Source organism: Staurois parvus, unplaced genomic scaffold, assembly GCF_062004578.1.
Source record: "Staurois parvus isolate SC_StPar_1 unplaced genomic scaffold, SC_StPar_1.0 ptg000670l, whole genome shotgun sequence".
Classification (NCBI taxonomy): domain Eukaryota; kingdom Metazoa; phylum Chordata; class Amphibia; order Anura; family Ranidae; genus Staurois; species Staurois parvus.
The window spans coordinates 3257917-3271228 of NW_028318466.1; the positions used below are offsets into that span (position 1 = coordinate 3257917).

A 13312-nucleotide genomic window follows, 5' to 3' on the forward strand; every position below is an offset into this window, starting at 1 on the left:
CACCTGTTGTGTTGACAGTTTCAGTTTGGAACGCATTCCTCACTTGTGGCCAAAATTATCGCCCCTCTGAAAACTAGACTGTGGTGGATGACTTTTCAGAGGCATTATGGTTCATTCATATGCGAGGCCCACCCACATGAACACTAAAGACACAACCCGCTCACTGCTGTACACGTACTATGGCTGTGATGCTGTGCTTTGCTGCAAAACATAAAATGGTTCTAAAGGCTCAAGGTTTTTTACCCTCATGTAGTCTATGCATTAAGGTATAAAAACCTTCTGTGTGCAGCGGCCCCCCCAATCCTTACCTGAGCCCCCTCAATCCAGCACCTCTCTCAACAGCCTCTGCTGTCTGGGGACTCTTCCTCCTCATTGGCTGAGACAGCAGTGGGAGCCCACTGGCTCCCACTGCTGTCAATCACAGCCAGTGAGCCAATGAGGAGAAAGCGGGGGGGGGGGGGGGGTGAGACACAGCTCTATGTGTCTTAAGCCGGCCATACATGGGTCGAACTCCAAAAGAATTTTCATTCTAAAATCTTTTCTAAGAATTTTCGCACCATTAGTGGGCTACAGTAACGCCCGATTTTCGAACGACCATCAAATTTGAGTGAGGGGGCGCGTTGGACTTTTTTTGAAAAACAAATAAATTTCTAATCAATGATGGAAGAATCGTGCAAAAAATGTAATCGAAAAAAGAAAAATGAGCATGAGCTGTGACCTGGAAAGAAAAGAAAAATTCTTGGCCACGAAAATTCTTTTCTATAGCAACATTGAGGGGAAATCAAAGGCTTGGTTGGTTGAATTTCAAAAATCAATGGTGGGACCATCAAATTACAAAATGCACGAAAATTCTAAAAAAAAATTTGTTCAGAATTCGACCAATGCCTGCATTACAGACACAGGGCAGCAGCTCAGGGAAAAGCACACAGCAATGCCCCCAGGGCAAGCAGCCTTCCCTGGGGGCACTGCTGGAGAGGCAGGAGCGCTGGTGGGGACCCGAAAAGAAAAGGATGGGGGCAGCTGTGTGCAAAACAGACATAATAAATAAAAATCACCAGTGCCAAAAAACTTTTTTTGAAATAATTCTTAATATATAAAATGCTGCTGCTCCTTAGTGATAACACTAACACGAATAAGAAAAAAAAAAAAAAAAACAACAGTATAAACCAATTTTAGTGTGAAAAAAAAGCCCACTCACCAGAAGTGACGTGGGAGGTTGGATGGCGAAGCCGGAAGTGTGTCAACACGTTTCGCCCCTCCTCCAGGGCGTTTTCACAGGCATTCCATTCACCTATTTCTAGTGAGTGTCAATAACACAAACGGGTGTGAACACTGGTCAGGGTTCTTGAAAAAGGACTATATCTTATCTAATATATTGACATTTTTATACTTTGGAGTGGTACTATCACACTTTTTTCTGCACCAATTGTTTTTTTGGAAGTTGATATATATTATGTATATTTAAAATTGGTTTGCGCTGTTTTTTCTTTTTTTTCTTAAAAGTATAGACATGTTTTTTTGTTTTTTTTTTAAATGAAGCTTTACTGTCACTTTAGACAGCATATCGCTTTCTGCAGGCAGCGCCGCCACCAGACCAGACTAATGAAGTTCTATGGGGCCCCATGGAACCCCACCACAACCACGTGCAATGCATATGATTGTGGCACACTAGTGTGACAATTATAGGGTTAAATTAGTTAGTGAGGAGGTGACTACCTGTCAAACGCCTCAGAAAAGCAATTTGAGTGTGGATCTCTTTTCAGAGGACTGGCAGTGCCTGCCACACGTGTGCATGAGCCCTTAAACAGGTGGCTAATGCAGGCCATAGACGGGTCGAAAATCGGCCAATTTTTCGGCCAAAAAAGAAAAAAAAAAAAAAAAAAAAAAAAAAAAAAAAAAATCGGCTGATTTTCACACTGTTAGTGGGTTAATTGGTTGGCCGTTTTTCGGGGTTTTGGCACATTTTTTTTTTTTTTAAATCGGTAAAGTTGGAAAAAGATTGGCCGATTTTCCCGACAATGATGAGCAAATCGGCCGATCGTTTTACCGATAAAAAAATCTGTGCATGAGCCGTGACCTGGAAGTAGAAAAAAGAGGAAAAGAAAAAAGCAAGAACAAAAAAAAAGGAAGTAGAAAAAAAAGGAAGTAGAAAAAAAGGGAAGTAGAAAAAAAGGGAAGTAGAAAAAAAGGGAAGTAGAAAAAAAGGGAAGAAAAAAGGGAAGAAGAAAAAAGGAAAAAGGAAAAAAGGAAAAAAAAAGGAAAAAAGGAAAAAGGAAAAAAAAAAGGAAGCAGAAAAAAAGGAAGCAGAAAAAAAGGAAGCAGAAAAAAAGGAAGCAGAAAAAAAGGAAGAAGAGGAAGAAGAAAAAAGGAAAAAAGGAAGAAGAATTCCAGTCCGCTATTCTATTTTATATGAAAAGTATTGCGGTTGCAACAATGTATCTATTTGTATCCGAATAAAACCATCTGTATCCGAAATGGCTACAAATAGATACATTGTTGCAAGCGCCTTACTTTTTCATGTCAAATATAATAGCGGAGCTCTCTGCAGGGACAGAAGTAATTAAATGTCGGCCATAGACAGGAAGAAAATCAGCACCACCATTGGTGGTAACATCGGCCAATCGAACGACCGATTTTTCATTTTTTTTTTTTTTTAAAAAAAGGCTGGTTTTCGACTCGTCTATGGCCTGCATTAGGAGTGACGTGCCCCCACCTGGACATGTGTTATTCCCCTGAAAGCCCACAGCACCCCACCAAAATCATATGCAGTACACAGCTGCAGTGTCCCTTTTCCCTGACATGGATTGTGTTTGATAACGGCCCTGCCTGCTGAACATTTTTTGATGCAGTATGTACTAGCATGGGCCATGTTAATGGGGGGAGGAGGTTGTGGTAAAACCACTAGACATGTGGATTTCGTTATTTGTTTTACGGACGAAAAACAAAATTCTCCAGACAGAGATTCAGATGTATACGAATCTCCGTTAAGCCCCGGTTCACATATATGCGGCTGTGCGGGCTGCTTTTTGCGCAGGCACGAGAGCCCATTCATCTGAATGGACTCCCATGCCCCGTGACATGCAGGGAAAAAGTCCCTGAACTTCTTTCGAAAACGCAGCTCGCACAGGAACCTCAGTTCCCAGAACATTTGCGTTTTCCAGTGCGGGCGGCGTGCCATTAGAATTAGTGGCACCTGCCCGCAGATCCGCATTCCTCTGTGCGGGTGGTGCGGCTGCATGGATTTTCATGTGGATGCGCATCGGCACCACCCGCACAGATGTGAACCTAGCCTTAGACATAGTAGCGGATGTCAATGAAATCAGAAAAAAAAAAAAGTTATAATGAAATTAACAAATTAAATTAATTTCTTTTGCATGATAATTCAAGGCCTATGAGGAAATTAGTTCAATTTTTGAATTTGTTTGATCATTCAGATTCGGATAATGAATCGATCAGAATTCCATTCGTTCATTTGGATGCACATGAAGCCAGTCAATACTGTCCAATCAGCCCATGCCATTGCTCTTGTTGGGTTGGACTAGCGTCCAAAAATACTAAATCCATCCGATCTGATAATATGATGAATATATAGCAATCTTCTGGAAAAACTGCAACATTTTTTTAATCCACCCAGACCACCGAATATACAAAATGAAAGCCAAAAATGAATCAGGTCAATATAACGAATATGACGAAATTAAATTATTCAAAGAAAGAATGAGAATGCATATGAAACAAAACTTTCCGTTGTGCAAATGTCAAAAAAAAACAAAAAAAACAACAGCCAACGGCCTATTTTTACTTCCCCCTTATATAGGAGACCTTACTTCCTGTTGCACCCCAGAACAGGAACAGAAGGACAATTCACAAAAAGGAAACAGCAAGGAACCCACTAACCAGAGTTTAACCCCTTCTTATTTTACAATTTATGGCCCCATTTACACCTGTGCGTTCCAAAGCAGATGCTTCTGTGAAGGTCCCCGTATGCTCAAAAAGTGCACAACGCACTTGTACTGCCAATCATTCCTAAAGTAGAACTAAAGGAAAAACTTTATTTTAGTTTTGGATAGAATGGAGAGGGACTAGAACACCTGTCAGGTTTTATGGCCATCTGTGCCTCTATTACAGAGCCTCGCCCTCTCTATTTGTCCAGTTTACCATTATCATAGAAAGTGAAAGAAAAATCTAAAATTATGGGTTTTCCCCAGAACAGGAATAGGGGGGAATCTTCCAATGGGTACTAGTGACAATTCCCTCACTGTGGAGGACTTTCTTCTCACTTCCTGTTTTGGCTATGGGACAGGAAGTGAAGGGAAATCTCCTCAGATGGCAAAAAAAAACCCTTATGGGGTGTTTGGAAAACTCTTCTGAACTGCTGGAAAACATAGGTTAACAAAATGTCAGTTTAGCCGTGTTTTTTAAAGATAACCTCAGGAGACCCTCTCAAATGCCCAGAATGCACTGAAAAATAGTAAATGGTTAACTATTTCAGACATTTTGAGAGAAATAGAGAGAGCAGAAACAGAGACAGCAGTATGTGTTGAGATGACCTGTCTTTTCTGGTTGTATTCACTATGGATCCCATCATGAGCATAATGCAGCACGTTCTACCATTTTCTCCTTCACGCGAAACCTGGAACTGACTGCGCTGGTGTACCGGGTCCATTTGAATACATGGAAAATGCTTTGCATGCATTTCTGAAGATGGAAAAAGGCTTTGGACAGCATCTGGATATGGAACAGTTAAAAAACGCTTTTAAACGCAAACGCTTATAAACACGGTTAACTGCGTTTACAAGCGTTTGAACCGCTGGTAAAATCTACTCCTGAACGCAAGTATAGTGCGTTAAAAAAAAAAAAAACATGACTGTAAACAACGATGTGTACATGGACACATAGGAAAACATTAGGGAGAGTTCAGAGGCTGCTGGAAAAAAAAAATGCAGAAAAGCTTCTGAAAATCAGCTGCAGTGTGCATGAACCCTAACAGGGGTTATACGCCCCCCCAGGGGCGGACTGACAACTCATGGGGCCCCCAGGCAATAGGGGATCATGGGGCCCGTGTCCTTGCCCAAACTCAAAAAGGCCTATGAAAAAGGGGCCTCCGTGTGGTTTGTTAGCCACAATTGGGCTGCCATTAAAGTAGAACTATAGGCAAAAACTTTCATTTTGGATAGAGTAAGGGGCATCTCATGGGGCCCCCTACTGACCCCGGGCCCTCGGGCAGTGCCTAAGTTTCCAAATGGTCAGTCCGCCCCTGAGCCCCCCTTACTCTATCCAAAATGAAAGTTTTGCCTATAGTTCTAGTTTAATGGCAGCCCAATTGTGGCTAACAAACCACAGGAAGGCACAGGAGATACTCTGGCGTGTTTATTGCATGTATGAAGGCCCATTTACATGACTAGGCTGTCCTATACTGCCCCACAGGTGTGAATGGGGCCTAGCAGCGTTCATTAGTGGGTAGCACTGGCCTTTCACACAGATATGGTCATGTAAAGTAGAACTACTAGTCCTGTGGGTTGCCACCTCATCCCTTTAAAACCAAACACTTATTACTTACACAGGTTCTATGGCTGATTAAAGTGGTAATTAAAGTCACTTAGTGCCTTATCAGCATTAAATTAGCCCCAGAACCTGTGTAATTAATATGTGTTCGGTTTTAAAGGGATGAGGTGGCAACCCTCGCCTCATATCATAACACAGCCAACTAGCAGCCTGGGTTCCCACCACTGACACAATGGGGATTCCACACACAGAGTATATGAGGAGCAGACACGTGACATTCTGATGAGCCCCTCCTCCGCCCCCCCTTTACTGTGTGTCCTCAGCAGCCCACGTGACTACTCACCTCCAAAGAGGTGCGGGGAGAGGTGAGAGGGCAGCGATCCAATCAGTAACCTGGACCCTCCCCCTCCCCCCGGTGCCCGCTCTCGGCCTCCCTCTTCGGGGGTGCTGTTGCCGGAGTCCCGGGCCGCTCCGGGAATGTTCAGTCCGGCTTGACTGAGCGGGGCCTGGCCGCGGATCCCCCCGACAGACCGGCTCCGGGCGTTCAAAGCCGGCGGCGTGTGTTCCGATGCCCCAGACCCGCTGCCGGTCGCCCCCGCCGTGTGAGCGGAGGAAATGTACGGGTACCTGGTCACTGGGGACGAGGAGGAGGCGGCCACCCCCGACGGGCCCCTTATCGGTCCCCGGCCCGTGCTGGAAGGGATGTCCGAACCTGAGTACGCCCGGGTACGACCGTCCGAGGCCGGGCTGCTGCTCTGCCGTCCGCCCATCCCCGGCCGGGTCACAGAGCATCCACTGGGGAGGGGGCTGGGGTGTGTGACAACAGATCCGAATCTTCTGATATCCGGCCACCGGCACTCCGCTACATGGTGCGCCCGCACGGCTCTGCCTCCAATGCTGGATCCCGCCGATCGGAGCTCCGAAGATCCGCCACTGCCCTCCGGGGTTACCTACAGCACCGCATCACAGCCCAGCCCGCATCCATCCTACACACAGCCACAGATGGCAGCCCGCTCCTTCCTTCCGTCCTCCTCTACACCGGGACACCACGAAACTTTCCCCACACGCCAGATCCGAGCATGGCGGCGGCACGCCTTCCCCATCCAATGTCTGTGTGCTGACGTGAGCCCAGCCTTATCGTCCGTCCCATGTGAGGGCTACGAGGTACCGAGAGCAGCCTGTCATACATGTGTGCCGCTCTGCTCTCCGCCCCGCCCACTCCGCCTGTCACTGAAGACACCGCCCACACTACACGGAGCCTGGATTGTCTCCGCCCCCTGTCACCGTCTACAATAAATACAATGATCCTCCTACACTGCGCCCGGCGTCCCTCCTCCCTCACGGGACTGACTTCTCTCCTCCGTCTGTCACTCTCCTCCCCTCCCCCTGTCACCGTCCTCTCTTCTATCTATCACTCTCCACCCCTCCCCTCTGTCATCTTCCTCTCCTCCCCCTGTCATCTTCACCGCTGTCACTATCCTTCCCTCCCCTTCCTCTTGTCATTCCTCCCTCCTGTCATCCTCTCCTCCCCATCACTCTTTCTTCTAGTCATTTTTTGACTTTCCTATCAGTCTTCCCCTCCTCCCCCCTGTCAGTCTTCCCCTCCTCCCCCCTGTCAGGCTTCCCCTCCTCCCTGACATCTTTCCTTTCTCCCTCCTGTCAGGCTTCCCCTCCTCACCCCTGTCAGTCTTCCCCCTCCTGTCAGTTTTCGCTTCCTCCGCCCCTGTCAGGCTTTCCTTCCTCCCCCCTCCTGTCAGTCTTCCCCTCCTCCTCACTCGTTATCTTTCCTTCCTCCCTCCTGTCAGTCTCCCCCCCCTCCCATCAGTCTTCCGCTCCTCCCCCCGTCAGTTTCCCCCCACCCCCTGTCAGTTTTTCCCTCCCCCCTGTCAGTCTTCTCCCTTCTCTCCCCTGTCAGGCTTTTCCCTCCTCTCCCCTGTCAGTCTTCCCCTCCTCCCCCCCGTCAGTCTTCCCCCCCTGTCAGTTTTCCCCTCCTCCCCCTCTGTCATCTTTCCTTCCTCCCTCCAGTCAGTCTTCCCCCTGTCAGTCTTCCCCTCCTGGCTGTTTCCCCCTCCTGCCTGTCATCTTTCCTTTCCCCCCCCCTCCTGTCAGTCCCCCCCCCGTCAGTCTTCCTCTCCTCCCCCCTGTCAGTCTTCCCCCCTGTCAGTTTTTCCCTCCTCCCCCCCTGTCAGGCTTTCCTTCCTCCCCCCTGTCAGGCTTTCCTTCCTCCCTCCTGTCAGTTTCCCCCCCCCCCCCCATCAGTCCTCCCCCCGTCAGTCTTCCCCTCCTCCCCCCTGTCAGGCTTTCCTTCCTCCCTTCTGTCAGGCTTCCCCTCCTGCCCGTCATCTTTCCTTCCTCCCTCCTGTCAGTCCCCCCCCCCCCCATCAGTCTTCCCCTCCTGCCCCTCTGTCAGTCTTCCCCTCCTCCCCCCATCATCTTTCCTTCCTCCCTCCAGTCAGTCTTCCCCCTGTCAGTCTTCCCCTCCTGGCTGTTTTCCCCTCCTGCCCGTCATCTTTCCTTCCCCCCTCCTGTCAGTCTCCCCCCCGTCAGTCTTCCCCTCCCCCCTGTCATCTTTCCTTCCTCCCTCCTGTAAGTCTTCCCCTCTTCCCCCTGTCAGTCTTCCCCTCCTGGCCGTTTCCCCCTCCTTCCCCCCGTCAGGCCTCCCCTCCTCCCCCCTGTCAATCTTTCCTTCCTCCCCCGTCAGTTTTCCCCTCCTCCCCCCTATCATCTTTCCTTCCTCCCTCCTGTCAGTCTTCCCCCTGGCAGTCTTCCCCTCCTGGCAGGTTTTCCCCTCCTCGCTCCTGGCCGTTTCCCTCTCCTCGCAGTTTTTCCCTCCTCCCTCCTGGCAGTTTTCCCCCCTCCTGTCAGTCTTCCCCTCCTCCTCCTATCAGTCTTCCCCTCCTCTCTCTTGTCAGTCTTTTCCTCCTCCCTCTTGTCAGTCTCTTCCTCCTCCCTCTTGTCAGTCTCTTCCTCCTCCCTCTTGTCAGTCTCTTCCTCCTCCCTCCTGTCAGTCTTCCCTCCTCCCTCCTGTCAGTCTTGCCTTCTCCCTCCTGTCATCTTCCTCTCCTCCCCCTTGTCACTCTCCTTCCCTCCCCCGGTCATTCCTCCCTCCCGTCAGCCTTTTCCTCCTCTCCTCAGGCTTTTCCTCCTCCCCTCTCCCGTCAGGCTTTTCTTCTTCTTCTCTCCCGTCAGGCTTTTCTTCTTCTTCTCTCCCGTCAGGCTTTTCTTCTTCTTCTCTCCCGTCAGGCTTTTCCTCCCTCCCGTCAGGCTTTTCCTCCCTCCCGTCAGGCTTTTCCTCCCTCTCGTCAGGCTTTTCCTCCTCTCCTCAGGCTTTTGCTTCTCCCCCTCTCCTCAGGCTTTTCCTCCTCCCCTCTCCCGTCAGGCTTTTCCTCCTCCCCTCTCCCGTCAGGCTTTTCCTCCTCCCCTCTCCCGTCAGGCTTTTCCTCCTCCCCTCTCCCGTCAGGCTTTTCCTCCTCCCCTCTCCCGTCAGGCTTTTCCTCCTCCCCTCTCCCGTCAGGCTTTTCCTCCTCCCCTCTCCCGTCAGGCTTTTCCTCCTCCCCTCTCCCGTCAGGCTTTTCCTCTTCCCCTCTCCCGTCAGGCTTTTCCTCTTCCCCTCTCCCGTCAGGCTTTTCTTCTTCCCCTCTCCCGTCAGGCTTTTCTTCTTCCCCTCTCCCGTCAGGCTTTTCTTCTTCCCCTGTCCCGTCAGGCTTTTCTTCTTCTCCTGTCCCGTCAGGCTTTTCTTCTTCTCCTCTCCCGTCAGGCTTTTCTTCTTCTCCTCTCCCGTCAGGCTTTTCTTCCTCCCCTCTCCCCTCAGGCTTTTCCTCCTCTCCTCTCCCCTCAGGCTTTTCCTCCTCTCCTCTCCCCTCAGGCTTTTCCTCCTCTCCTCTCCCCTCAGGCTTTTCCTCCTCTCCTCTCCCCTCAGGCTTTTCCTCCTCTCCCCTCAGGCTTTTCCTCCTCTCCCGTCAGGCTTTTCCTCCTCCCCCCTACTGTCAGGCTTTTCCTCCTGTGGGGCTTCCCTCCTGTCATTTCTTGATGACTCACAGCCAGTCCCCTCTTCTGAGCATGCACAAGATGGTGGACTGCAGTGAGACTGGTCTTGTAGCTTCCAGGGATGTGGGAAGTGTGACATCCCAAAAGGCTGCAGGTAGATGGGGCAGTGAGGAATAAAGAAGTGGGAAAAGTGAAATAAAGGTACTAACCCCCCCCCCCCCCCCCATACGCACACCGTTCCCCTGGAGCATGGGACAGGGTTACCATTGTGACCCCTGACGCAACACCAGTGGTGGGGGGTAAAAACACATCTCAGCTATGGTGTTTTACTGCCTCCCAAACTGCTAATGTCCTGATCTTAGTTGCTTTCATATTGATGCACTGTGGTTTCCACTCTCTGTGGGTGCAGCGCAGTGCACCTAGCTTTCCTGACAGCTGCATAGATTTCTATCATATGTGGTGGGTGTGGTGCACTTTCTGAATGCAGGAGTTTCAGTGGGCTTCCAGAAAGCCACCAAACACACGGGATGTAATAGACGTCTATGGCTCAGTGCAGCTAGCCTGCTGGAAAGCTACAGGTGTAGTGCACTGTGCTATGTGATATTTACCTAGAAAAGCTACAATTTCTGGGGAAATTGTGTGAAGTGTTCTTGCCTCCACCAGTAGTCTACAACTGGAATGGGCAGAGTAACTGGGTGGAGTGGCTTGAATAACTGTTGTGTGGCTGGAGTAACTGTTGTGTGGTTGGAGTGGCTGGAGTAACTGTTGTGTGGTTGGAGTGGCTGGAGTAACTGTTGTGTGGATGGAGTAACTATTGTGTGGCTGGAGTAACTATTGTGTGGTTGGAGTGGCTGGAGTAACTGTTGTGTGGCTGGAGTAACTATTGTGTGGTTGGAGTGGCTGGAGTAACTGTTGTGTGGTTGGAGTAACTATTGTGTGGTTGGAGTGGCTGGAGTAACTGTTGTGTGGTTGGAGTGGCTGGAGTAACTGTTGGAGTGGCTGGAGTAACTGTTGTGTGGTTGGAGAGGCTGGAGTAACTGTTGTGTGGTTGGAGTAACTATTGTGTGGTTGGAGTGGCTGGAGTAACTGTTGTGTGGTTGGAGTGGCTGGAGTAACTTGTGTGATTGGTGTGGCTGGAGTAACTTGTGTGATTGGAGTGGCTGGAGTAACTGTTGTGTGGTTGGAGTGGCTGGAGTAACTGTTGTGTGGTTGGAGTGGCTGGAGTAACTGTTGTGTGGTTGGAGAGGCTGGAGTAACTGTTGTGTGTTTGGAGTAACTGTTGTGTGGTTGGAGTGGCTGGAGTAACTGTTGTGTGGTTGGAGTGGCTGGAGTAACTTGTGTGATTGGAGTGGCTGGAGTAACTTGTGTGATTGGAGTGGCTGGAGTAACTGTTGTGTGGTTGGAGTAACTATTGTGTGGTTGGAGTGGCTGGAGTAACTATTGTGTGGTTGGAGTGGCTGGAGTAACTGTTGTGTGGTTGGAGTAACTGTTGTGTGGTTGGAGTAACTGTTGTGTGGTTGGAGTGGCTGGAGTAACTGTTGTGTGGTTGGAGTGGCTGGAGTAACTGTTGTGTGGTTGGAGAGGCTGGAGTAACTGTTGTGTGGTTGGAGTAACTGTTGTGTGGTTGGAGTGGCTGGAGTAACTGTTGTGTGGTTGGAGTGGCTGGAGTAACTTGTGTGATTGGAGTGGCTGGAGTAACTTGTGTGATTGGAGTGGCTGGAGTAACTGTTGTGTGGTTGGAGTGGCTGGAGTAACTGTTGTGTGGTTGGAGTGGCTGGAGTAACTGTTGTGTGGTTGGAGTGGCTGGAGTAACTGTTGTGTGTTTGGAGTGGCTGGAGTAACTGTTGTGTGGTTGGAGTGGCTGGAGTAACTGTTGTGTGGTTGGAGTGGCTGGAGTAACTGTTGTGTGGTTGGAGTGGCTGGAGTAACTGTTGTGTGTTTGGAGTGGCTGGAGTAACTGTTGTGTGGTTGGAGTGGCTGGAGTAACTGTGAAGTGGTTGGAGTGGCTGGAGTAACTGTTGTGTGGTTGGAGTGGCTGGAGTAACTGAAAAGGTTGGACTGGGCAGAGTAACTTTATGGAGTGTGCAGAGTAACTGTGTGGAGTGTTTGGAGTGAGTAAAGATAGTAAACATTACACTAACCAATTGATTGATCAAATTTAAAAAGTGCACATGGCAAGCTTGATAGAGTGAGAAATGCATTTCAACTTTTATTTTTTAGCTCACACTCTAGCTTTTGTCACTCTGCAGCCTGCTCACACACCTGGGTTCCTATGGCAACTCACTCTACAGCAAGGGCAGAGAAGAGCGGTTAAAAACAAACTGCTCCAACTTGCTCACTTCACTGGCGGTTGCCATCTTAAAACGGTTGCAGTTTAAAAATTATAAATTCTACTCCGAAGAGCTTTATATTGTGAGAATCACAAGACCCAGACCTACATTTTAATGCATAGTATGTCTCTGAAATATTAAAAATGAAGGCACAGTCGCAGTTTAGAAATTGCCCTTCAAATTTGAGGTGGCTAGAGTGCAGTTTCAATGAATGTCAATGGGCGGCGTGAGTTGCAAACAAATGGTCATATTATGAAAACTATCAGGACTATGGCTTAGTCGTGGACATTTTTAGTGGCAGCAGGGATAGCTGAACGTTTTGATATAAGATTTGTGTAGGTGGGCTTGAAAATGAGGGAGTGATGGAAGTTTAGAAATCATGTCCTGATTTTTCAGCTCACACTCTAGCTGTTGTCAGCTCCCACTCTAGTTTTGAACATTTCTCCATTCATTCCTATGGGACCAATTTCACCACAAAAACGCCGATATTTTGTGAACCATTCGGCGAAACGTTCCACGAAGTAATAGCACACCAATCGGGAACGTTTAGGCTGTTAAAGGTTCCTATCCAGGGGCGGACTGACCATTGGAGCACTCGGGCACTGCCTGAGGGCTCGGGGTCAGTAGGGGGCCCCATGAGATGCCCCTGGTACCTTTTTTATAGGCTTTTTTGGGTGTGCTTTGAGTGCTGATTGTATTTGTGCTGATTGTAACCTCTTTTCTTTTTTTATATTAAAGAACTGCACCAGCAATATTGTATCTATCCGTTGAACTTCCTCAGGAGTCCTGGATGTGGAATGCCAGTGTGCATCCGGTGAGGCTCCACCTTTCCTGCCTTTTGTAGGCGGATCATGTGCTGATCTTTGATCGTGTATTAATTCCTTGGTTTCTAATTGCCTACCATTTTTGCAAATTGTGATGCTTTATTTTATCCCTTCATATGCTGCACCAAGTTTATTTCTTTGTTTATACTTCTGTGCAATTTTTGTACTATTCATCAGAAAAGTTTTATTTTTGTTGTTGGTCAGTGCTCTTGTTTCTGACTGTTACTCTGACGTTGTGTATTCTATAATGAAATCCATTGCAAAAGAAAAGTAAAAAATCCTATTTTCATAATTGTACAGTGGAGGACACAGGATCAGAGTCTAGACCAGGGGTGTCCAACCTTTTGACTTTCCTGGAAGAAGTGGAATTGTCTTGGGCTGTGCATAAAATACATTTACAATAAGTATAGCTGATGAGCAGAAAAAGATCACAAGTTAACAATCACTGAAAGACATAATGTACCTATCCTAGTAATACAACTTAATTGTTTTGTATTATTTGTTATTCTAAAAGTAAAAGAGGACCACATGAAACTGTTTTTGATTAGCGCATTATCTGGTTTGATAGATGTAGTAGTAATTTTCAATGAATTCTCAGTGGTACTCATCAGAAATTTTGGTTCTAATTCACATGTTTCATCCTTGGAAATAGTTGCTCACAAATAT

General features: G+C 48.3%; 1 protein-coding gene and 1 long non-coding RNA gene across 3 annotated transcripts in view; one reads left to right on the forward strand and one right to left on the reverse strand.

The window, feature by feature from the left end:
- ZNRF2 (zinc and ring finger 2) overlaps nucleotides 1–6886 on the reverse strand; it is a 178362-nt gene extending 171476 nt beyond the window's left edge. Inside the window, exon 1 of the mRNA XM_089652069.1 lies at nucleotides 5849–6886. Within this exon, the coding sequence (XP_089508195.1) occupies nucleotides 5849–6275 (427 nt within the window). The 5' untranslated portion in view covers nucleotides 6276–6886. The remainder of the gene's footprint in view (nucleotides 1–5848) is intronic.
- On the forward strand, nucleotides 5854–13183 carry LOC149447782 (uncharacterized). Of its 2 annotated transcripts, none has more exons than XR_016305824.1 (3): nucleotides 5854–6669; nucleotides 12561–12636; nucleotides 12947–13183. It is a non-coding gene; the product is annotated as an uncharacterized LOC149447782 (long non-coding RNA). The 2 variants fall into 2 exon arrangements; XR_016305823.1 differs by having other exon boundaries at nucleotides 5854–6231.
- Nucleotides 13184–13312: the final 129 nt, after the last annotated feature.